General features: G+C 47.2%; 1 protein-coding gene across 2 annotated transcripts; it reads left to right on the top strand.

The window, feature by feature from the left end:
• The first annotated feature begins 1,194 nt into the window (after window positions 1–1,194).
• CPT2 (carnitine palmitoyltransferase 2) lies at window positions 1,195–23,352 on the top strand. 2 transcript variants are annotated; one of them, XM_040978532.1, is made up of 5 exons: window positions 1,195–1,440; window positions 13,054–13,134; window positions 14,565–14,671; window positions 19,553–20,776; window positions 22,066–23,352. In XM_040978532.1, exons 1-5 carry the CDS (start codon window positions 1,289–1,291, stop codon window positions 22,398–22,400), a joined length of 1,899 nt encoding a protein of 632 aa, XP_040834466.1. In that variant the 5' UTR covers window positions 1,195–1,288; the 3' UTR covers window positions 22,401–23,352. The 2 variants fall into 2 exon arrangements, with proteins under 2 accessions (XP_040834466.1, XP_040834465.1); XM_040978531.1 differs by having other exon boundaries at window positions 19,553–20,848; window positions 22,069–23,352.
• The last annotated feature ends 1,282 nt before the right edge of the window (window positions 23,353–24,634 follow it).

Here is a 24,634-nt window from a genome sequence, read left to right as displayed (position 1 = left end):
TCAGTTGTGGAACAAACTGTGCTTGGCTGCCTCAAACCCACTGGGGTTTGATGCAGAGCTGGAGCTGAAGGGGGGGTGTGTGAAGAGTGGAATTCTGTACCACAGGCCTTGACATCTCTGAGGCCTCCACGTTCCCATCTGTACCATGGGAACGCAGCCTACCTGAGCCCTCAGCTCCAGCTAAGATCAGCGTGTAAGCGGTGGTGCGGGTTCCTGTTGCGCACAAGTTCAACTTGTGGAATCCCGGAGCAGGAAGGGGACGGAGACCACAGGTTTGACAGCTTCCTGCGGCCCACGGAGCATGCAGGGGGCCAGAGGCCAGGGTTCCCGCTCAGCTGCAAGCTTCCCGTCTTTGCACATCTTCAGCTGAGACAGCCTCCTGTCTCCGGGTGGATGCGGTGCTTTCTGCACCGCAGAGGTGGCCGTGCCCACGCCTCCCCTGTGGTTTTCCAGTTCCTGCACAATATTCTCTCAGGTTCGCCCATCGGAGTCACAGGCTGCCTGTGGAGGGGCAAAAATCGCTGTGAGCGTCGAATATCTCCGTTTGCTGCAACCTTAAGCACCGAGGCTTTACATACCCAGGTCTGAACCGTCCTGATGCCTGCCGAGGGATGGAAACAGAGGTTTTAAATGTCATTTTCTCTGAGGGACAGAGCCTTCCACAAGTTCAGGTTTATCAGATTGCAAAAACCTATTTCGGTTTGACTTAATTTTAAGCGCCAGTTTCCGTCTCGTTCTAGAAACGGAGCAGCAAGCGGCTTAAGATCCCCCACACGCCCACCACCATCGCTCGGAAAGCGAATTAACTCCACCTGCGCCGCGTCTGTCAGCCGGGGAGGCCGGAGCCTCTCCGTCGGGGGCGGGCCTTCTGTGGGCAGGGCCTGGCTGTGGGCGGGGCCTCCCGTCGCTGGGCTTTGAGGGGCGGGACGGCCTTTCGGGAGGCGGGCCCTAGGGGCGGGACCTTCTGTGGGCGGGGGCCTAGCTGTGGGCGGGGCCTCGAGGCGGGACCTGGTCGTGGGTGGGTCGGCCTCTCGGGAGGCGGGCCTTCTGTGGGCAGGGCCTGGCTGTGGGCGGGACCTCCCTTAGCCGGACTGAGGGGAGGGACGGCCTCTCGGGATGCGGGCTCTAGGGGCGGGGCCTGCGGACGACCCGGGACGGAAGTGGCCTGGCGGGCACCTAGTAGGCGCCGCTGCGTCCGCTGGGGCGGGGTGCGGACGTTCCGTCTTTATACACCTGAATTCCCTCCTCCCCTTTAGCCGCGTCCTCGCTGCTGCAGCTTCCCGGGACGATGGTGCCCCGCCTGTTGCTGCGTGCCTGGCCCCGGGGCCCTGCCGCTGGCCTGGGAGTCGCCTGCCGGCCCCTCAGCGCCGGCCCCGGGCCGGGTCCCTACTTGCAGCGCAGCATCGTGCCTACCATGCATTACCAGGACAGCCTGCCCAGGTGAGCCCGGCCCCCCTCAGCCCAGGACGGGCCCCTACCTGACTGCAGTCACTCAGAGGGAACCCGCGTCTGCGCCAGATCCCGACCACCTCCTCCCTGAGACTGGAAGACCCGGGGCTTCCAGAATAGGCCGGCAGGGGAACCTTGACCTCTCCCATCCGTATCCAGAGCTCACCTTTCCCTGCTGGTTTCCTCCTGAACCTTCTTACACTTCCTATTTCTAACCAAGTCCCTCCCAGGACTCCTCGAAACTCGAAACCAGCCACAGTGTGCCCCGACGCCCTCTGGGCTTCCGCCCAGAGTGTGAGCTGACAGTCCTGACACGAGTGGTCGCCCTCCCTCCACTTGTCCACACCCCCGACCTTCTCCCTCCTCCGCTCGCTCAGTCCTCTGCTCTTTCATGCCCCCCTCTGTCCCCACAAGCACACCTCTCCCTCTCCTCCCTGTGGCCTTCTTCATCTGGGAGCTATGCCCCCATCCCAGCCCTCAGCACCTCTCCCTCCCTTGCCTCGTCTGCCACCCCCCATCTTCAGCCTCCAACTCTTACAGAATCAAACGCGCACCGCTGTATGCCCCGGCACCCCTGCCCACTCCACCTTCCAGGGCTCACCCACCCAGATTCCCTCCTCCACCAATAGCCCTAGAAATGAACCTTCCCCCCCCCCCCCCCCAGTGCTTCCTAAAATATGGCACCAGTTCTCCCAGGCTTCGAACCCCAAATCTTCATCTCTTCCGACATTGAATAGTTCCTCCACCCCCAAAGCCGAACACCACTTGACTACTCAACACCATTGAGTTCTGGAGTCAAGTTACGGTTTGTGGCAAGGACCCCTCTCCTCCGCTCTTCCCCAGCCCCGCACCCCCTGGCCCTGGAGGCCCATTCTCCCTTTCCATGGTGTCACCCTCCAGCTCCCAGGAGGCCGCTGGTCTCCACCTCAGAAAACCACTTATGTCCATGTTCTTCCTACCCACCCCCATCCCTGCAGGAAGATCATTCAAGAGTGATGGTGGTGAAACCAAAGTCGTCAAAAATACGAGACCAGTATCTGAACTTGACAAGAGGGAGAGTGCCTGGGGTTTTGTGGCAGAAGGCATGGACCCCGCCCCCTGGCATGTGTCCACCGTCTGCCTGTGTGACTGAGCTGAGCCAGTATGTAGGGGAAAGGTGAGGGCCGCCTGAGCCTGGCTTCTGCCAAGCCCCAAGTCAGGCAGTCACTGTCAAGCAGGCCCGGGCCCCACCCAGCTCTAAGATCAGAGGGCATGTCTTCACTTCCCAGTTGGAAAGGTCAGGGACTTCTAGCCCTTCCACGGCAAAGAGCTCTGCCGGGATCTGCAAGTCCACACTGTTTCACTCAGCACTCACCTTAGGCCACCAAGGCCAGGCTACCATTACCACATCTGAAGTGGGACTTAGGTGAGAGGAGCTGCTTTTCCTGCTGAGGTGCTAGGCTAGGAGAATGTGTGCCTTGGTCTCTGCTGTTTGTGCCACGCCTGGTAAAGGGCCCTTGCTTTCAGAGTCTGTATTCATACGCTGTGGCTGTGATTCGGGCAGGTGGGGGGTACCTGGAGGCACGGTGGTCACCTGTGAGTTGGGAGTGTCTACACAGCTCTGTGCTGTGGTGAGGAAAGCCTGAGGTAAGGCCTTGCCCTCTGCTGGGTCCTCTCATTACTGCTGCTTTTAACCGAGTGGCCTTTGACTCTCCTCTGGGAACTCTTGGGGAATTGCAATAGCATTTGCTTATTTTTTTAGTTTAATATTTATTTGTTTTTATTGGAAAGTCAGATTTACAGAGAAGAGATACAGAGAGAAAGATCTTCTATCCACTGATTCACTCCCCCAGTGGCCGCAATGGCCAAAGCTAAGCCAATCTGAAGCCAGGAGCCAGAAGCTTCTTCTGGGTCTCCCACGCCGGTGCAGGGTCCCAAGGCTTTGGGCCATCCCCCACTGTCCTACCAGGCCACAGGCAGGGAGCTGGATGGGAAGCGGAACAGTCGGGACACAAACCAGCACCCACATGGGATCCTGGCACATGTAAGGCGAGCACTTTAAGCATTAAGCTACCGCTCTGCACCTTGCTTATCTATTTTAAAGTGTCATTTTTTTTAAAAGATTTATTTTATTTTTATTGGAAAGGCGGATATACAGAGAGGAGGAGAGACAGAGAGGAAGATCTTCCATCCGATGATTCACTCCCCAAGTGAGCGCAAAGGTCGATGCAATGGCGATCCGAAGCCAGGAGCCTCTTCCGGGTCTCCCGCACGGGTGCAGGTTCCCAAAGCCTTGGGCCGTCCTCGACTGCTTTCCCAGGCCACAAGCAGGGAGCTGGATGGGAAGAGGGGCCGCCGGGATTAGAACCGGCGCCCATATGGGATCCCGGGCGTGCAAGGCGAGGACCTTAACCACTGCGCCACTGCGCCGGGCCCTTTTTTTGGCTTTTTAAAAACTGTTTTATTTTATTTTACTTCTTTTTATTGTTGTCATTTTATGATACATTTCCATAGGCCCTGGGATTTCTCTTATCCCCTTCCCAATGCATCCCCCTTCACTGAGTTCCCCTATATCATTACTATAGTATAGTCCTTAATACACAATCATATGTCCATTATTGTGGGCATGGACAATGGCAGAGAGTCCAGCATCCTATTGTCAAGATATAGTAAACAGTTTCAGTGGGAGTCCATCTTTGTCTGCAAGTAAGGATGTATACTGCTTTATATCCCATATCTGGATATGATAGTCTTCATTACATAGTTACTGTACATCCCATTAAATAAAAAGCCACAGAGCACAAACAACAGGAAGAAAAATAGAAATTTAAAACACCATGAAGTTAAATAACATGCTACTAGATATGATAGTCTCTATTACACAGTTACTATACATCCCCTTAAATGAAAAGCCACAGATCACAATCAACAACAGGAAGAAAAAAACAGTAACACCATGAAGTTAAATAACATGCTACTGAATGACTAATATGTTGCTGAAGAAATGTTAAAGAAAATTAAGAGCCTTCTTGGAGAGAATGATGATACTGTATGATCTATAAATCATTGAAGAATTTAATTAGAAGAAAGTGTGTTGAAGAGATGAAACTAACAACAAAAATTCAGAATCCATGAGATATAGTTTCCACTGATCTTTGTTAGTGAAATGTGTATCCTGTAGGCAACAAATAAATGGATTTTGTTTTTTAATCCAGTCTACTAATCTAGGACATTTCATTGATGTGCTTAAGCCATTTGCATTAAAGGTTACTACAAATAGGTGGTAATTTGGTCCTGTCATTTTAGCAATGGGTTGTTCGTTGCTTTAGTCTTCTGTTGTTATTTTACTGGGATGTTCCTTGTATTTTCCTTTGGTTTTGGTGGACACTATTCCTTTTCTCTGTCAAGAGAACATCTTTAAGTATCGTTTATAGGGCAGGTTTGGAAGAGGCATATTCTTTTAACTTTTCTTTACTGTGAAAGAATTTTATTTCATTTTTAAAGACAAAGTTAAGTTTTGCTAGGTATGTTATCCTGGGCCGACAATTTTTTGCTTTTAGATTCTGGAATATGTCGCTCCATTTTGTTTTGTTTTTTGTTTGTTTGTCGTTCCATTTTCTTTCGGCCTGTGGAGTTTCCTGTGAGAGGTCTCCTGTGAGTTTAATTGGCATTCCTTTATATGTCAGTTGATTTTTTTCATGTGCCTATTCAAGGGTCTTTTCCTTATGTTCAGTTGAAGAGAGCTTGATTATTATGTGTTTTGGTGAAGATCACTTTTGGCCAATCCTAATGGGAGTTCTGTGCCCCTCCTGGATGTTGTTTCCCAATTCTTTCTCTAGATTAGAGAAAATTTCCCTTATTATTTCATTGAATACATTTGTAAACCCAACTTCTCTTTCTACACTTTCTGGGACTCCTATAACTTATATTTAGCCTTTTAGTAATGTCTTTCAATTCTTGAATACTTTTTTTTTAGCTTGATCCAGCTTCTAGCTTTTTGTTTGTTTCCCCCTATATTAGAGATATAGGAAATATCTTCTAATTTTGAGATTCTTTCTTCTGCCTCATTCGTTCTATTTTGGAGACTCTCCACTATATTTTTAATCTGCTCCACTTTATTCTTCATTTCTGATATATCAGCTTTCATTTGATTCATTTCCAGTGTGACATATTTCTTAAATTTCTTGAATGCCTGCTTTACATGCTTCTCGTTGTTGATAAGAAGTCTTATAACAAGTGTTTTGAATTCTGTATCCCCCATTTTCTTGATGTCTTTCTCATTTAAATCTGAGGTTGGCAAAGGCTTTCGCTGCTTTGCAGGGGAGTCCTCAGTAATATTCATTGTGTCTCTGTCTCTTCTTTTGCTCTTGGTCATTGTACTTCTGATTATGAGATTCTTCTCCTTTGGGAAGGTTTCTAAGCTGTGTCACCCACAGGTCTACAGTTCAGCTTTACTTATTGCAGTTGGTACATGACTTTTTGTTTGCAGTCACTTGGGCCACTCCCTCCAGCGAGTTCCAGGTCTGGGTTCTTATGTTAGATTTCCACCATAGTCTTTGTAGCCCCAGCTCCTGGCTCACCAGTCTCCACCTCCTGTGATACCGTGCTGAGGCTGCACCGTTGTCTGTACAACCTTTCTCCCACTTCCGGTTGGAGCAGGTCCCAGGACTAGGAAGACACCAGGTGTCCTATATAGCTAGATTGTTGGTGATGCTGATCTTGTCGGAACCTATTGGCCATTAGGTCTTTGGGCCACACAGACCTATTTTGAACCGTATGATGCCAAAGCCAGTATTATTTTCCCTGTGGACCAGTGCAATGCACTGAGCTCAGTGAGTTTGCTCCCAACTCAACGCATGTGCTGTTGTCCCTGCAGTCTTAAAGTTTTTCCACACCATACAAAGTGTTGCCTTTTTCAGCTCTAGGGGACAGACTGGGCTGTAAAATCTACCCTGTACCTGCACTGCCCATCTGGGATCTGCTGCTCTGTCTCTACTCCTGGTCAAATCAAATAGACCAGCAGGACAGGTAGTTCTTTGTCTGGGTTCACCACCTGAGCTCCCAGTAAATGTCCCTACCAACCTTGTTGCTGGTGGAGTTCTGGCTGCCAGTGGAGTTTAGATGGTGGTTCACTGAATGCTGCTGGGGTTTCAGTCAGCGCAACACCACACCATTGTGTCCGCTGCTTTCCTGTGTCTGTCAGTCTCCAGGTACCCTTCTGCTGTTGTTCTGTCCTCTCCTGTTTTCTGGAATGTGCCCTCTCTGCTTCACATTGGCTAACGTTTCTCTGTCTGTTTAAACCTGTCCTTACCCTATCCCACCATCTTGATTCAATCCTGGCTCTTTTTTGTTGTTGTCAATATGGTAAAATATTTATTTAAAAAATTCTCTATGTTGACCATCTTGAGGTATCAGATTAAGTTTGCTGTTAATTTTAAGTTATATGTGAATAACCTCAGAATACAAAACTGTAAATCCTGAGGAAGCAGAGGCAGAGTAGATCAATATTACTTGATTACATTTTAAGATTTTTAAGATGGCCCGGTCTGGCCAAGCAGGAGCCAGGAGGTTCCTCCAGGTCTCCCACATGAGTACAGAAGCACAGAGGCTGGAGCACTTGAGTCATCCTCTGCTCTTTTCCCAGGCCACAAGCAGGAAGCTGAATCAGAAGTGGAGCAGCTGGGACACAAACCAGTGCCCATATGGGATGCTAGTGTTGCAGGCGGTGGCTTAATTTGTTACATGACCCTTGATCATGGTATTAATTCACATTATGAAAGGATAAATATTCGTTGATGTGGATTTGAAGATGAACAAGTCATGGTGGGGCGCTTGTAGCACAGTAGGACAATTTGGCAAAGAAAGGAAATTATGATATAATGTGATAAATAGGAAGCAGTATCTTTTTGGAAAGAAAATGTGTTTATTTTTTTTGAAAGGTTGATTTGCAGAGAGAAGGAAAAACAGAATCCTCCATCTGCTGGCTCACTCCACAAATGTTCATAAAGACTAGAGCTGAGCTGAACAGAAGCCAGGAGCCTCCTCCAAGTCTCCCACGTGGGTGCAGGGGCCCAAAGACTTGAGCCATCCTTTGCTGTGTTTCTAGGATACAAGCAGGGAGTTGGATCAGAAGTAGAGCAACCAGAACATGAACCAGTGTCCATAGGGGATGCTGGTGTTGCAAGGCAGAGGATTAGCCTGTTGAGCCACTACATCAGCCCCAGGGTAAGCAGCATCTTATGGTCGCTAATTTCATGATACAGGAGTCAGCTGTTAGTATACTCCCCAAATACTACACTTGTTAGCATACTCCCCAAATGCCTGCAGCAACTGGGACAAAGCCGTGCTGAAACCAGGAGCTAGGAGCTTCATCCACGTCTCTCATGTGGATAGTAGGAATTCATAAACTTGGGCCACCATCCTTCTACCTCCCAGGCACATTTGCAGGAATTTGGGTCAGAGGCAGACTTTACAGTGCAACATGCCAACCTTCCAAACAGTGGCTTAACCCCATATGCCACAAAACCCAACACCCAGACCTGCTTTTAAGACCTAGCTCCACCCCTTTTTGGCAGTAGCCATAAGCAAGTCATCTAACCCTAAAAAGAGAATAATAATAGCATTGCCTTCTCATCACAATTAGAATTAAATACTTTGGGCCCAACACAGTGGCCTAATGGTTAAAGTTCTCACCTTGAACACGGCAGGATCCCATATGGGCACCAGTTCTAATCCCGGCAGCTCCACTTCCCTTCCAGCTCCCTGCTAGTGGCCTGGGAAAGCAGTCGAGGACAGCCCAAAGCTTTGGGACCCTACACCTGCCTGGGAGACCTGGAAGAGGTTCCTGGTTCCCGCCTTCCGGGTTGGCGCAGTACCAACCATTGTGCTCACTTGGGGAGTGAATCATTGGACAGAAGATCTTCCTCTCTGTCTCTCCTCCTCTCTGTATATCCGTCTGTCCAATAAAAATAAATAAATCTTTAAAAAAAAAAGAATTAAATACTTTGATATCAAGTAGTTAGCACAGTCTAGCATATAGTCAGTATTCAGAAAAGACTCACAAGAACTGAAATGGCTGTAAACACATTCCTTTTTTTTTTTTTTTTTGCATGGCTAGAATGTATCACAAATGAACTATTATGGCAGTGTGGAAGTGTGAGTGAGGAAAGCATCACAGTGGAGCTGACACTGGAGTCGAGATTTGAGAGGCAGCAGGTGAGAGGACTGAGGCAGGAGAGTGAAGCAGGTGCCAAGGGTTAGATGCTTGAGACGCGACAGGTTCAGGAATCTGGGCAGTTTATGGTCAGCCCAGCCTGAAGAATCGCCTTTTAGGCCTGGGTGTGTATGGGGAGAGGAGCCCATGGTACCTTTAAAAAGGCAATTATCAGATGCCATGTTAGGTCTAGAATTGATCCACTGTAAATGTCAGTGCACTGGGTTTGTTTTTGTTTTGTCTGGGAGACAGCTCCATTGTCTGCCTCACTCTGCAAATGCCTCAGTGGTCTGAGTCAGGCTAGTGCCAGGAGCTGGGAACTCGATCCATGCCCTCCACGCGGATGGCAGGAATCCACTGCTACCCCTATCAGCGGCACTGGAGAGAAGCTGAAGTCAGGCTCGACGGCTAAATGCTCACCCTGCTATGATTGTTGTTTTAGTCCTTGTCCTTTGTAGTTGATGACTGAAACTGTCTAGAGTTCATGTGGGACCAGGTGAGCAGAGTTCAAGGTAAGAATAACAGAACTAGAAGCCATAAGGTTCTGGCTCCTAAAGACTTGTCTTCCAGACAGTGTCTGGACCCTAGAGTTACTTTCTTCCCAAGCAGCTCTGAACTATAAATAGATTATATATATATTTAGGAAAGGCAATCAAGCCCTGACCTTGCAGAGGAAAGTGCCTGCTGGAAACTGATTGGATAATGGTGGCAGGGGACTAAGAGTAATTCACACTTTTCTTCTATCTTTATATTTTTTAAAGATTTATTTTTTCTAGGAAGGTAGACCAGATTTACGGAGAAAGGGAAAGACAGAGAGAAAGATCCTCCATCCTCTGGTTCACTCCCCCAAATCGTTGCTACGTCCAGAGCTCAGCTGATCTGAAGCTAAGAGCCAGGAGCTTGTGGGTTTCCCAACGCGGGTGCAGAGTTCCAAGGCTTTGGCCTGTTCTCCCCAGGCCACCAGCAGGAAACTGGAAGGGAAGTGGAGTAGCTGAGACTCAAATTGGCACCTGTGTGGGATCCCAGCACTTGCAAAGAAGTTAGACATTGAGCCATAGTGCTGGGCCCTCTTCCATCATTTTTTTTAGGATGTATTTATTTTTATTACAAAGTCAGATATACAGAGAGGAGGAGAGACCAAGAGGAAGAACTTCTGTCCGATGATTCACTCCCCAAGTGAGCGCAACTGATGTGCTGTGCCAATCTGAAGCCAGGAGCTAGGAACTTCCTCCAGGTCTCCCACATGGGTGCAGAGTCCCAAGGCTTTGGGCCGTCCTCGACTGCTTTCCCAGGCCACTAGCAGGGAGCTGGATGGGAAGTGGAGCTGCCAGGATTAGAACTGGCGCCCATATGGGATGCTGGCGCGTTCAAGGTGAGAACTTTATCCACTAGGCCACGTCGCTGAGCCCTTCCATCTTTTTTTTTTAAAGATTTGTTTTCTTTTTATTTAATCTTTATTCGAGAAGAATTACTTTGGTGTTTTGATGTTGATCCCATGGAACCTGTAAATTGTGTTGGATGGTGTGACCATTTTGACAATATTGTCTTCCAATCTGTGTTGATTTGAAAATCAGCATTACAAAGAGAGAGATCTTCAGTCCACTGGTTTACTCCCCAATTGCTTGCAATAGCTAGAGCTGGGCCAGACCCAAGCCAGGAGTTTTTCTGGGTCTCCCACATGGGTTTAGGGCCCTTAGTATTTGGTCTATCCTCTGCTGCTTTCCCAGACATAAGCAGGGAGCTGGATGAGAAGTGAAGCAACCAGGGCTAGAACTGGTGCCCATAAGGGATGCCAGCATCACGGACACTGCTTGTTATGACTGAAGCTCTGCCTCTTTCAAGGTCTGGTGAATTACTTCCCTGTGAACTTAAGGACCTACTGGGGTATGCAGCAAAGTATGATGTTCTTCAAGGGACCAAGGAGGAAGCAGTCTTGCAGACTGGAGGTGATGGTGCTAAATAATTTTTCTTTTCTTTTTATTAATTTTATTTCTGTGTACCTGGGAGGCAGTAGATGATGGCTCAGCTCCTTGGGTCTCTGCCGCCCCCATGAGAGAACTGGATTGAGTTCCAGGTTGCTCCTTTGATCCTGCTTGGCCCTGACTGCATAGTAGCAGGATGCTAAAGCGACAGTGGACCTGGGACTTGAACCTAGGCATCCTAATATGGGATGCCAACATCCCAAGCAGTGTCTTAGGCTCTATGCCAAATCCCTGCCCCAACAACTTTTTTTCTTTTTAATTAAATTGCTCTTCCTTTTCATTTAGAATTTTATTTAAAGGAAGACGGAAACACTTCGTTAATATCCTTTGTGTTAAGACAAAACCTTAAGAGACTTAAATAAGGGACTGGCACTGTAGCCTAGTGGGTAAGTCCTTGCCTTGCATTCACCAGGATCTCTATGGCTGCTGGTTTGTGTTCCTAAGGCTCCGCTTCCCTTCCAGCTCCCTGCTTGTAGCCTGGGAAAGCAGTCGAGTTTGGCCTGAATTCTTGGGCTTCTACATCCACGTGGGAGGAAGCTCCTGACTTTGGCTCTCAGATTGGCTCAGCTCTAACCATTGCTGCCACTTGGGGAGTGAACCAATAGATGGAAGATCTTTCTCTCTGTCTCTCCTACTCTCTGTAAATCTGACTTTCCAATAAAAATAAATAAATCTTTAAAAAATTATTTATTTAAAAAAAAGGTTTCTTTCAGTGGTGTTAAATTGAGAAGAATGGTTACTAAGTGTTGTCTGAATCTGTAATAGTGCCAATAATTCAGATTTATCATAATATGGATAAATATTTGGCATAATATGGATAAAAGGTGACAAAATAAACACAGTTTATCTTATATCTTATAGTAAATGTTTAAACTATGCTTGTGAATAGTGCTTCTTTTTACCTAAAATGGCTTTTGTGTGTGAAGATTTTGCAAAAGATCAGGGTTGATTTTGAGTTGGCAGGGATTGTGTATCAAATTACAGTTGTTTTAATACTAGGTTATACATATTTCAATAAAAATAGAAACATAAAATACACCTCACTGGGTTTTTTTTTACATGAGTATGCCTTTTTCTTTTTTTTTTTTAAAAGATTTATTTATTTATTGGAAAGTCAGATATACAGAGAGGAGAGACAGAGAGGAAGATCTTCCATCCGATGATTCACTCCCCAAGTGAGTGCAACGGCTGATGCTATGCCAATCCGAAGCCAGGATTCAGGAACTTCTTCTGGGTATCCCACATAGGTGTAGGGTCCCAAGGATTTGGGCTATCCTCAACTGCTTTCCCAGACCACAAGCAGGGAGCTGGATGGGAAGCGAAGCTGCTGGGATTAGAACCTGTGCCCATATGGGGTCCCGGCGTGTTCAAGGTGAGGACTTTAGCCTCTAGGCCACGCCACCGGGCCCCTATGCCTTTTTCTAAAAAAAATTATTTTTAATGGGAAGGCAGTAAATCTGGGAAGGCAGATTGATAGAAGGAGAAACACAGAGAAACATCTGTCAACTAGTTCACTCCCCAAATGCCCACAATGGCTGGGGCTTTGCTGATCCGAAGCCAGGAGCCAGGAGCTTCTTCCAGGTGTTCCATGTGAGTGCAGGATCCCAAGGTTTGGGGCCATCATCTACTGCTTTCCCAGGCCATAAGCAGGGAGCTGGATGGGAAGTGGAGTAGCCAGGATACTAACCGACACCCACATGGAAATCCCAGCACATATAACGTTAGGATGTAGCTACTAAGCCATCACTCCAGGCCCACACTTCACTATTTTGTCCTAGCCATGCGTTTGTTTGTTTTTCCAAGGACCAGCAACTTCATCACCACAGCCAAAACTGGGTTGGCGCTTGTTCCTGTTAGCAAACACATGGAGGTGTCTGGTTCTTCCCAGTAGGATTCCGGGTGATCAGGCATGGCTCAGTGCTTAGTTCCTGCCTTTCTGTGAATGTAGCCCTCATATCTGGCTGGGAACAGATGTTTGTATCAGTATTATGCAAGTCTGTGTTATAGAATGCACAAGAAAAAAATTTCCAAAAGAACATTTTCTGTTTATCCAGAGGCGGGGGAGAGGTGGAGAATGCAGTCGTTCGGATAGACAGCCTTCAGTCAGTGCCAGTGCAGTCTCAGCCCAAGCATTGCAACTGTGACTAGGGAGCAGGAATGCTTGGTGTAGCTCCTGCATGCCCATTTTGAATCTATTATTGTTATTAAAAATAATCATATACCTTTAAAAGGTGAGTTATTATTTCGCTTAAAAATAGTTGCCACTTATGTTCATCTGTCCACTTACTCTGTTTTGTCAGTGGCTGCCTATCATTGGCTTTTTTTGAAATGAAATTAATTGCCCAGTAGTGGATTTGCCGGTTTGGCTTGTGAAGCTAATTGCCCTCCTCTCATACTGCCAGCCTGACACAGTCCTCGCTTTCTCCCCAGGCTGCCCATTCCCAAACTGGAAGACACCATGAAGAGATACCTGAGCGCACAGAAACCTCTCCTGGATGACAGCCACTTCAGGTAGACACTGAGAGCACTTAAGTATCATGAGCAGGTGGTTCAAGAGAGGCTGCCAAGGCATGCTGGACCAAGCTTCAGGGAATGTCTGTCTGATTTGTTTGGGTTTCTAGGAAGCTGGAACCTAGTTTATACATCAGTGGGTTAAGGAAGTAGATTTTCCATTCATGTGGGACTGACCAAATCTTCAGGCTAGAGGCCCTCCTAGCAAACTCAACAGGAAATGTTTTATAAGGCAGAAGTGCTAGATTTGTCCTTTATCATGGCCGACGTGCCTTGGAGACTGTCTGGTACCTCGTGGTCTGCAGGGTTAAGTGCTCTCATTAGGGAGGTCCACTAAAGAGACAGTGTGACCAGCCACAAGCTTGTTTGCCAAGTGTGTTTACTAACCTAGATAGGGCGCCTCCTGAATTAACAGTTCTTTCAGAACCTCACTATATGATCTTTCTTGGAAATAGGATTGTCACAGTTAGTTAAGACGAGGAATAAGATGAGTCCTTCATCCAGTGTGGCTGATGGCCTCCTAGGACGATGAGAAGAAACCAAGAGAGTGAAGTGAGGAAGGAGGCAGAGCTTGGAGTGATGTGTCAGCAAGCCAAGGAGTGTCAAGGATTGCCGGTCACACCAAAGGCATAAGAACACATTGAACTGTGTCCAAAGAGAATATGATCCTGTTGACACTTGGTTTGTATAGTTCTTGCCTGTGAGCTGTTGTTTCCGGGAAGCTAGTTTGGGATGCTTTGTTATTGCAGTCCTAGGAAACCAAGCAACATGGAATTAGAAAGTAACATTGGATATTGTCCAAAAGTACATGCATCAAGCTCTTGTGGCCCAATGTATAGCTGTTTCCATAATGGGAATTTGCTTGATCTGATAACTGGCATTGCCATTGGATGCCCAGAGTCCTTCGTTGCAGGGGGAAGAGAGAACAGATGAATTGTTCACAGTGTAGTCCTCTACTTCTGAATGTTCTTGGCTAGTCATTTGGAGTTTCCCTTAGGAGGATAAAAATAAGTGTTAGGTGTTAGATGTCCTCGTCAATTTATGAATTTTTAGTTTTATTTCTATTTTACACATCAAGAAATGAGGCTTAGATTGAGTAATTTACCCAAAGCTTTGCAATATGAAGACTGACAAAGCTACGATTTAAATGTAGCTCTTTTTGACTCCAAAATTTATCTCTTTTCTTCTCCTAGAGTACAGATTATCTTAGGAGACATTGATCTTCCTACTAAATCATCTTAGAAGATAATGTAGATTTAGTCATTTTGGATTGGTTCCTGTTCTGATGACAGGCATTTTCTAGTCCTGTTCCCAGGTTCTCGGCATGTGCTATTGAGGCCCCAAAGCTTTCTGTATGAGGTTCTGGCTTTGAATCTTAATAGCTTGTGTGCTGTACCATGATTTCATTAGTCTTTTCTTGAACATTTCAGGAAAACAGAACAATTTTGTAAGAGTTTTGAAAACGGGATAGGAAAAGAACTACACAAGCAGCTGGTGGCTAAGGACAAGCGGAACAAACACACAAGCTACATTTCAGGTAGGAAGCTCCATCTGTGGACACTGCTCTTGTCAGAACCCTCCCTCGTGGAGCGTCAGGGCCTTCTCTCCTGCTCTGGTCTCAGAAGTACTTTTGTTGACATCAGCGTTGAAGTCAAGGTTCAGCCTCTTCCTGGAACTACCAAGGCTGAGTAATTCTTCCTCTGCTAAGGTGTTTATCCAAGAGCAACGGTTTACTCTCTCTGACAGGTGGGATTTAGGCACAGCCTGCTGAATAATATACAGCATGAAGTCTTTGTCCTACACAGGTCACTCCAGGTCTGTCTTCTCCAGCCTCGACCTTCATCACTGTCCTGGATACACTTCATGCTTCAACAAAACCAAATCTGTTAGTCTTTCATTCTTCTGTGTCTATCCATGTTGTTCTGCTACTATTTTTTTTTTAACCTGGAAAATTATTCTTTTATGATCAGAGAGCTAACATTGTAGCATAGCCAGTTAAGCTGTCATACCAGCATTCCATATGAGTGTCAGTTCAAGTCCTGGCTGCTCTACTACCCATCCAACTCCCTACTATCTGACTGAGAAAGTCACAGAAGCTGATCCAAGTCCTTGGGCTCCTGTACCCATGTAAGGGACCTGGAAGATGCTCCTGGCTTCAGCCTGACTGAACCCCAGCAGTTGCAGCCATTTGAAGCCAGTGGATGGAGGATTTCTCTCTCTTTCTCTGACTATAAGATAAATCTTAAATAAATAAATAAAACCAGCTACAGAGGGTAGGCTTTTAGCTTCGGGTTTAAGATGCCAGTTAGAAACATCCATTGTCCCATATATCAGAGTCCCTGGGTTTGATACCTGTCTCTGGCTCCTGACTCCAGCTTCTTGCTATCGCAAACCCCTTGATGGATCCAATAATTGGATTCCTGCCACTCCTCTGGGAATGTGGATTATAGTCCCAGCTCCTGGCTCCCACCTAGCCTAGCCCTGGCCATTGTGGCCATTTGGGGAAGTGACCTGCATGTGGGAGATTGCTGTCCTGTAGCTGTCTCATCTCTTTGTCTTTCAAATAACTAAATTAAGTGAAGAAAAAAAAACCCACACACAACAAACAATGTTTGGGGTGATCTTTTATTTAGCCTAAGGATCAAGACGCTAGTTAGATTGCTTGTGTCCATGTGCGAAGGCCTGCATTCATTGTGTAGTTCCTGCTGCTGCCTCTGACTTCTTGTTGGTGCAGACCCTGGGAGGCAGCAGTAGTGCCCCAAATGGTTAGGTTCCTGCCACCCCCATAGGAGACCTGCATTGAGTTCCTGGCTGCTGGCTTTGGCCCAGCCCAGCCCACCATGTGCCAGCCATTGAAAGCATTTGGGAGTGAACCACTATATGGAAGTGCTCTTGCTCACGCTCTTTCTGTGTGTATGTGTCTGTCTCTCAGATAACAATTGTAAAGCAATGAAAATTTAAAATTAATTGTTTTTAAATTAGTCTTAATTATTAAAATATAATCCAGAGATTAGCATTTGTACTTGGGACACGTACATCCCAACTTGCTTTAAGTTCTAATGCATATGTTTGTGCAGCAAGAGGTCCCTGCTACTCCTGTATGAGGTCATACCAAACTCCTGGCTCTAGGCTTCAGCCTGGTGCAGCTGTTGCAGGCAAGTGGGAAGTAGACCAACAGGTGGAAAATCCCCTACACGCTCGTTATCTCACTTTTCCTTTTAAACGTATCAGTCTTAGGAGGGAAAAAAGATCTGAGTAGGGTAATCTTTCTGTGTAACCTTCTCACTTACTTTCTTTCTACAGTTTGCTGCTTACAAAAGCCCTATGTTTATGTACTTCTTTTTCAGTATAGATTTTTATTAAGGTTATACAGAGCACTTCAAAAAAGTCCAAGCGAAATGTTAAATTGGAAAAACTATGCATGGATTTCAACCTTTTTTCACTAAAACAAACTTATTTCTAATTTCACTTTTTACAAACTTTTTAAAGTACCCCTTTACATGCATAGGTTTAAAAAATCAGATAGCTCAGGGGCCAGTGATGCTGGCACGAAGCAGTTGCTACTTAGAGTCCCAGTTCTTCCACTGTCAATCCAGCTCCTTGCTGATGCACCTGAGAGAGCAGCAGAAGATAGCCAAGTGCACAGGACCCTGTCACTCAGGTGGGACACCCAAACTGAGATCCAGACCTTGGGCTCAGCCTGGCCCAGCACTGGATGTTGTGGCTGCTTGAAGAGTGAACCAACAGATGGAGGATCTTTCTCTCTGTATCTCCTCTCTATAGCTTTGCCTTTTGAATAGATAAATAAATATGTACACATACATATATACGAACATATATACACATATGTATTAACACATGTATGTATGTGTGTATATGTATGTATATGTTTATGTATATATATGTATTTCTTTAAAAATAAGATAGTTCTGTAAGAATTTTTGAGAAAAACAGTTCTTTTGTATCCTTTCCTAAACTCCTCCTTTTCAATATTTGTAATATCAATTAAAAACATTTTAAAATTTAATAAAATATTTGTCTTAAAAATATTACATAGTTGAGAGGGATACACACCCATGTGGGTGTCTGATGAGGGTGGGAAGGGTGGTATGGAGGAAGGGGGGTGGGATACATGTTTCAGTCTGTTTTATTTCCTCCTGTGTCAGCAGGGGATGAGGGGAGAGAACCACTCCTTGCTGTCAAACTGCATCAGCACCCTGGGGCTGGGGGATGGTTCTTTGATGACCTCGAAGTGGGGAAAGTGCTCCAAGGGTGTTAAGGTCAGTGGTTTTGATAGCCTTGAGATATTGTCAATTCCATTGCTCCAGGGTTGAGAAAATCTTTCCAAGGTCTAGTGGTTGACAAAGTCCACCTTAGTGCATCCACAGACCCAGGAACATGCTGCAAGGCATGGCCAGGAGAATTGTCCAGCCTGTTCTGCTTTCCATCCTCTGATGAGGCAGTTGACATCCTTGCTGACCTAGATGAGCTGGCCATCATGTCCTCGTGTGCATCTGGGTATGTTGTCCATTGCACAGGCATCAGCAACTGAGGAGGCCCAGTCCTGATACATGTACTCAAAGGCCTGGAGTGCCCCACCTTTCCCACTTACTTTAAAAAGAAAAAAAAATTGATTAAGCAACCATGCTGGGGTATTGATATAGTTAACACAAATTTGGCAGTAACCAGTCCCAGAATGCCTATCAGCTACTAGCTGCTTTTCTCCCAGCACTGTGACACTTGCCTAGGTACAAGCCAACCTAGACAATTGCCTCAGCTGGGATCCTAGTTCTTTTTTGTATATTTCCCTCTGTCTTTAAATGTTACAATCTCTCTCTTTTTTTTAAGATTTATTTATTTTTATTGCAAAGTCAGATATATAGAGAGGAGAGACAGAGAGGAAAGATCCTCCATCTGGTGATTCACTCCCCAAGCAACTGCAACGACTGGAGCTGAGAAGCCAGGAGCCTCCTCCAGGTCTCCCACGTGGGTGCAGGGTCCCAAGGCTTTGGGCTATCCTCAGCTGCTTTCCCAGACCACAAGCAGGGAGCTGGATGGGAAGTAGAGCTGCTGGGATTAGAACCAGTGCCCATATGGGGTACCGGCGCATTCAAGGCAAGGACTTTAGCTACTAGGCCACCGCGCTGGGCCCTGTTACTATATCTTAATTTTTTTGTTTTAGGCATTATCTATTGATACATCACTATTCAAGATTAGAATTTAGTAGTCTTTTACATCCTTTCCACATAGAGTACATATGTACACTTCTTATTCTTTTTCCACTGTAATTATTTGTAGTTTTGGTTAACTCAATATTTTATATTTAATTTACAGTATTATAATCACATAAGTATTGTTGGTGCCAGCAGAGTGGCATATCAGGCTAATCCTCCTCCGCCTGCAGTGCCAGTCTCCCATATGGGTGGCAGTTCTAGTCCCAGCTAGTGCACTTCCAATCCAGCTCCATACTTATGGACTGGGAAATCAGTAAAGGATGACCCAAAGCCTTGGGTCCTTGCACCGACATGGGAGACCTGGAAGAATCTCCTGGCTCCTGGCTTTGGATCATTCCAGCGCTGGCCGGTGCAGCCTTTGCAGAGTGTGCCAGCAAATGGAAGATCTCTCTTTTTCTTTCACTCTGTGTGATTCTGACTTTCAAGTAAAACAAATAATCTTTTAAAGAGAAATAAATGTTATTGTCCTGAAGTATATTGAGATTAATTTTCCTTTTCCTATAAAACCTTTTTGTTTTCTCTAAAGTTAATCAGTCATTTTCTCTGCTTTTGTTTAGCTTTCTGTGTGGTTAATAATTCACTCCCAGACTCTTCCCAAGCTGTTTACACCTCTCCCCAGGACTGGCAGGCATGTTACCACTACAGTCGGTTTTGGCCTCAATGAAGTCTCTTCCTGTACCGCTCCTGTCTGGGTCTCTGAGCATCATGGTGAAGTCACTCCCTTGGGCGCTTCCTCATCAGCTGTTTTTCACCCTTACTGTCTTGCATCAGTACAGAGAGGAGGAGACAGAGATGAAGATCTTCAGTCCGATGGTTAATTCCCCAAGTGGCCACAACCCCTGGAGCTGAGCCAATCCGAGGCCAGGAGCCAGGAGCTTTTTCCAGGTCTCCTACGTGGGTGCAGGGTCCCAAAGGCATTGGGCCATCCTCAACTGCTTTCCCAGGCAGTATGGGATCTTGGCATGCTCAAGGCGAGAACCTTAGCTGCCACGCTATCATGCCAGGCCCAAGATTTATTTATTTTTATTGCAAAGTTAGATTTACAGAGAGAAGGAGATACAGAGAGAAAGACATGATCAGAAAGTCCTACCCTTTCAATCTTGAAGTCATATCCTGTAATTAATTTTTTCTTACATTTTCTTTGTAAAGCTATAACTTTCTTTTTATTTTATCTTATTCTTCAGGTCCTTGGTTTGATATGTACTTAACTGCCCGAGACCCCATCGTTCTGAACTATAATCCATTTATCGTGTTCCATCCTGACCCCAAATCCGAGTATAATGACCAGCTCACCCGGGCCACCAACATGACCGTTTCCGCCCTGCGCTTTTTGAAGACGCTGCGAGCCGGCCTCTTGGAGCCAGAAGTGTTCCACCTGAACCCTGCCAAAAGCGACACTGACACCTTTAAGAGGCTCATACGCTTTGTGCCTTCCTCTCTGTCTTGGTACGGGGCCTACCTGGTCAACGCATACCCCTTGGACATGTCTCAGTATTTTCGGCTCTTCAATTCTACACGTTTACCTAAACCCAGGCGCGATGAACTCTTCACAGATGAGCAGGCCAGACACCTCCTAGTTCTCAGAAAGGGAAACTTGTATGTCTTTGACGTCCTGGATCAGGAAGGGAACATTGTGAGCCCCTCAGAAATCCAGGCACACCTGCAATCCATCCTCTCAGACCACAGCCCTGTGCCTGAGTTCCCCCTGGCCTACCTCACCAGCGAGAACCGAGATGTCTGGGCCCAGCTGAGGCAGGAGCTTATGGCTGGTGACAATGAGGAGCTCCTGAAGAAGGTGGACTCTGCCGTGTTCTGCCTCTGCCTAGACGACTTCCCCATCCAGGACCTTGTCCACCTGTCTCATACCATGCTGCACGGCGATGGCACCAACCGCTGGTTCGACAAGTCTTTCAACCTCATTGTGGCCAAGGACGGCACTGCCGCCGTCAACTTTGAGCATGCGTGGGGCGATGGAGTCGCAGTGCTCAGGTTTTTCAATGAGGTGTTCAAAGACAGCACTCAGACCCCTGCCGTCCCTCCACAGAGCCAGCCGTCCCAGACCCCCACCGTGCAGAAACTCCACTTCAGGCTGAGTGATGCCCTAAAGGCTGGCATCGCCTCAGCCAAGGAGAAGTTTGAAGCCACCGTGAATACCCTCACAGTTGACTGCATGCAATTCCATAGAGGAGGCAAAGACTTTTTGAAGAAGCAGAAGCTGAGCCCAGATGCTGTGGCCCAGCTGGCCTTCCAGATGGCCTTCCTGCGGCAGTATGGCCAGACGGTGGCCACCTATGAGTCCTGCAGCACCGCCGCCTTCAAGCACGGCCGCACTGAAACGGTCCGGCCTGCATCCATCTTCACCAAGAGATGTTCTGAGGCCTTCGTGCGGGAGCCATCCAGGCACAGTGCTGCCGAGCTACAGCACATGATGGCCGAGTGCTCCAAGTACCACAACCAGCTGACCAAGGAAGCGGCAATGGGTGAGACAGCAATTGGGGTGTACCCAGGGGCTGTGTCTGGTAATGTACCAGTCAAACTGCTGACTGATGCATCTGTCTGGTCATTACCCTGTTGCTAGACGAGAATGAGTTAACATTTTTCTTCCCTACTAGTCTGAACAGTGGAGCAGCTGGGACATGATCCCATATGGGATTCCCACTAGATGTAGAATATTCTCACCTTCCAAGCAGGGATGGGGAAACGCCATCCAACATGACCCTCAGTTAAGGTTACTTCCTAGCTGTGCGGCATGATTCTCCCTTCTGTTACTGGTTTATGAGACTCCTTTACCTTGCCAGTGGCTCGTCTTAGAAGCCACCCCTAGATTCAAGTATCATCCTTCTTGACCTCCTTGTGATGGAATTCAACACCTGCAGAGAACCCACAGGCCACTAGCCCAGCCCTTGCAGCGTACAGTCCTGGGACTGAAGGGGACCTCTAAGACCTTCCATTTTGTAGGTAGAAAACTCAGGCCACCGGCCCAGTGTGGCTTAACAGGTGAGTAGTTTAGCACGCCGGATTTTTTTTTTTTTAAGATTTATTCATTTTTATTGGAAAGTCAGATATACAGAAAGGAGAAGATACAGAGAGAAAGATCCTCCGTCTACTGGTTCACTCCCCAGGTGGCCACAATGGCTGGAGATGAGCTGATCCAAAGTCAGGAACCAGCTTATTGCAGGTCTCCCATGTGGGTACAGGGTCCCAAGGCTTTAGACCCTCATCTACTGCTTTCCTAGGCCACAAGCAGGAAGCTGGGTGGGAAGCAAGCCTGCTGGGACACAAACCGGCACCCATAGGGGATCCTTGTACGTGCAATGTGAGGACTTTAGCTACTAGGCTACCACACTGGGCCGGCAGGCTGGTCTTTCACACTCAAGTTGGATTTGGGGTTTGTTCTCAGGTTTTGAGTCCACAGCTTTCTTTACATACTGTCTTGATTATTTGGCTCAACAGATTGAGAAATTTTCAAATCATGCTTTCATTTTAGGCTCATTTTTTAACCCAACTGTTGATTGCTTTATAAAAAAATGTAACATCTTCTCAATATAATTAAACCTTTTCTAGACTGAGCTGCCCCGAAGGCTAGCGAGCTGGAGGCAGACAGACCCTCTTTCTGCTCTCTAGGACAGCAGGAGGGACTTCCCTTTATGGGTGGCAGTTCTGATTGTTAGCCTCTGCTTTTCCATGTTGTCTCTCACAGGCCAGGGCTTTGACCGACATTTGTTTGCCCTGCGACACATAGCAGCAGCCCAAGGGATGGTCTTGCCTGAGCTCTACCTGGACCCTGCGTATGGACAGATCAACCACAACATCCTGTCCACCAGCACACTGAGCAGCCCGGCCGTGAACCTCGGGGGGTTTGCCCCTGTGGTCTCTGATGGCTTTGGTGTTGGGTATGCCGTTCATGACAACTGGATAGGCTGCAACGTCTCCTCCTACCGCAGCCGCAACGCCCGGGAGTTCCTGCAGTGTGTTGAGAAGGCTTTGGAAGACATGTTTGATGCCTTGGAAGGCAAATCCATCAAAACTTAGAAGCTCCGGTTGCTTCCTCATCCAGAGGATGGGGACCTGGGCAGCCAGCAGGCGCTATTCTTGGCATAATGAAAGGAATCCCAAGGGGCCTGGGCTGCCAGAGCCGCGGGCTAGAGCACAACTAGATCACGCCTACAGATGAGGAGTCCAGTTGTCATGGTGTTTGATCAGGAGGTGTGGTGGGGGGAGGGCTGGGAAAATAACTCAGGTGTATTTATTGTTCAAGCAGAACTAAAACTTAACTGTGCTGGGAGAGGATTCCTCTTCGTTGCTTGCCCCCAAGTGGAGGATTGTAAATGCCACAGAGCTCACCTAATAAACAAAATCTCCACTTAACTAAGGTACATTACACATGGCATATACTTAAAGTGCTTTGTCCAAACGTTAGCATATTTAGAGCCCATAACCATCACCACAATGTTGGTACATTTCCCTTCCTCAGTTTGTATATATTTTCATTACAGAAAGAAACCTTGCTCCCAGGAACAGTCAGTCCCCCCTTTTCTGACCCCTAACTCTCCCAGGCCTCAGACAATCACCAATCTGCTTTCTGACCATTTCATATATGATATCAGGGGGCAGGATGGGAAGTGGAGCTCCAGGATTAGAACTGGCAACCATATGGGATCCCAGTAAGGACTTTAACCGCGACACTATTGCGCCAGGCCCCAAAGTGTCTTGTTCCCTCACATTTCCATGTCCTTGGAGGTCATGAGATGTGTGACATGCTGCTTGTGGCATGGTGAGCAGGTCAGCTACAGGGTGAACTGCATGGCTTACACAGCACCTACCTCTCCACGCTAGCGCCATCCGCAGGGTAGAAACAGGCCAGCCAGAGCCGGGTCCTCCGAAGGACCTGCTGAGTGACTGACTGCTTGCTTTACCTTGTGCTTACTGTCAGAGCATCGCTGTCTGAGAACTCACTCCCAGCTAGCCTGACAGTTCAGCTTCCGGTGTTTGTCTGCAGTGGAGATACAGTACTTTTTTTTTTTTTCTTAAAGATTTATTTTATTTTTATTACAAAGTCAGATATACAGAGAGGACAAGAGACAGAGAGGAAGATCTTCCATCCAATGATTCACTCCCCAAGTGAGCGCAATGGCAGGTTCTGCGCCAATCCGAAGCCAGGAGCCAGGAACTTATTCCGGGTCTCCCACATGGGTACAGGGTCCCAAAGCATTGGGCCATCCTCAACTGCTTTCCCAGCCACAAGCAGGGAGCTGGATGGGAAGTGGAGCTGCCGGGATTAGAACCGGCACCCATATGGGATCCCAGGGCATTCAAGGCAAGGACTTTAGCCACTAGGCCACGCCGCTGGGCCCAAGATACAGTACTTTTTAAAAATAAAATTTATGAGCCTGGAACGATGGCTCAATGACTAAATCCTCACCTTGGACATGCTGGGATCCCATAGGGGCGCCGGCTCATGTCCCAGATGTTCCACTTCCCATTAGCTCCCTGCTTGTGGCCTGGGAAAACAGTGGAGGACAGCTCAGAGCCTTGGGAACCTGTACCCATGTAGGAGAACCAGAAGAAGCTCCTGACTCCTGGCTTTAGATCAACTTAGCTCCAGCTGTTGTGGCCATTTGGGGAGTGAACCAGCAGATGGAAGAGCTTCCTATCTCTCCTTCTCTCTGTAAATCTGCTTTTCCAATAAAAATATTTATTTGGAAGGCTGAATTACACAGAGAAGGGAAGAGACTTATCTTCCATCTCCTGGTTAATACCCCAAATGGCCACAGCAGCCAGGACTGGGCCAGGCTGAAGCCAGGAGACTGGAATTCTATTTGGGTCTTCCACATGAGTGGCAGGGAACTAAGTGCTTGAGCCATCTGCAGCTGCTTTCCCAGGCACAGTAGCAGGAAGATGGATGGAAAGAGGAGTAGGCAGGGCTAGAACTGACACTCTTGAGATGCCTGTACTCTAGGCAGTGACTTAATCTACTGCCCTATAATTTTACTTATATGAAAGGTAATGAGACAGTGACAAACCCCATTCCGATTCTCTCCTCAAATGTTTGCAACAGCCAGGCTGGGTCGGGCCAAAACCAGGAGCCAGGAACTGGATGGTGTTTTTTCATGTAGTTGTCAGGGACCAAGCACTTAAGCCACTACTCAGCTTTTGAGGGTGCACATAAGCATCTGGAATTGGAAGCAGAGCCAGGATGTGAACTCAGGCACTCCGGTAGGGAATGCAGGCATTTTATGAGGCATCTTAACTGTCACACTGAACAT

This window comes from Ochotona curzoniae, unplaced genomic scaffold (genome assembly GCF_017591425.1).
Source record: "Ochotona curzoniae isolate NIBS_2020 unplaced genomic scaffold, NIBS_Ocur_1.0 contig_291, whole genome shotgun sequence".
NCBI lineage: Eukaryota > Metazoa > Chordata > Mammalia > Lagomorpha > Ochotonidae > Ochotona > Ochotona curzoniae.
This window is presented reverse-complemented; position numbering and strand designations above follow the sequence as displayed.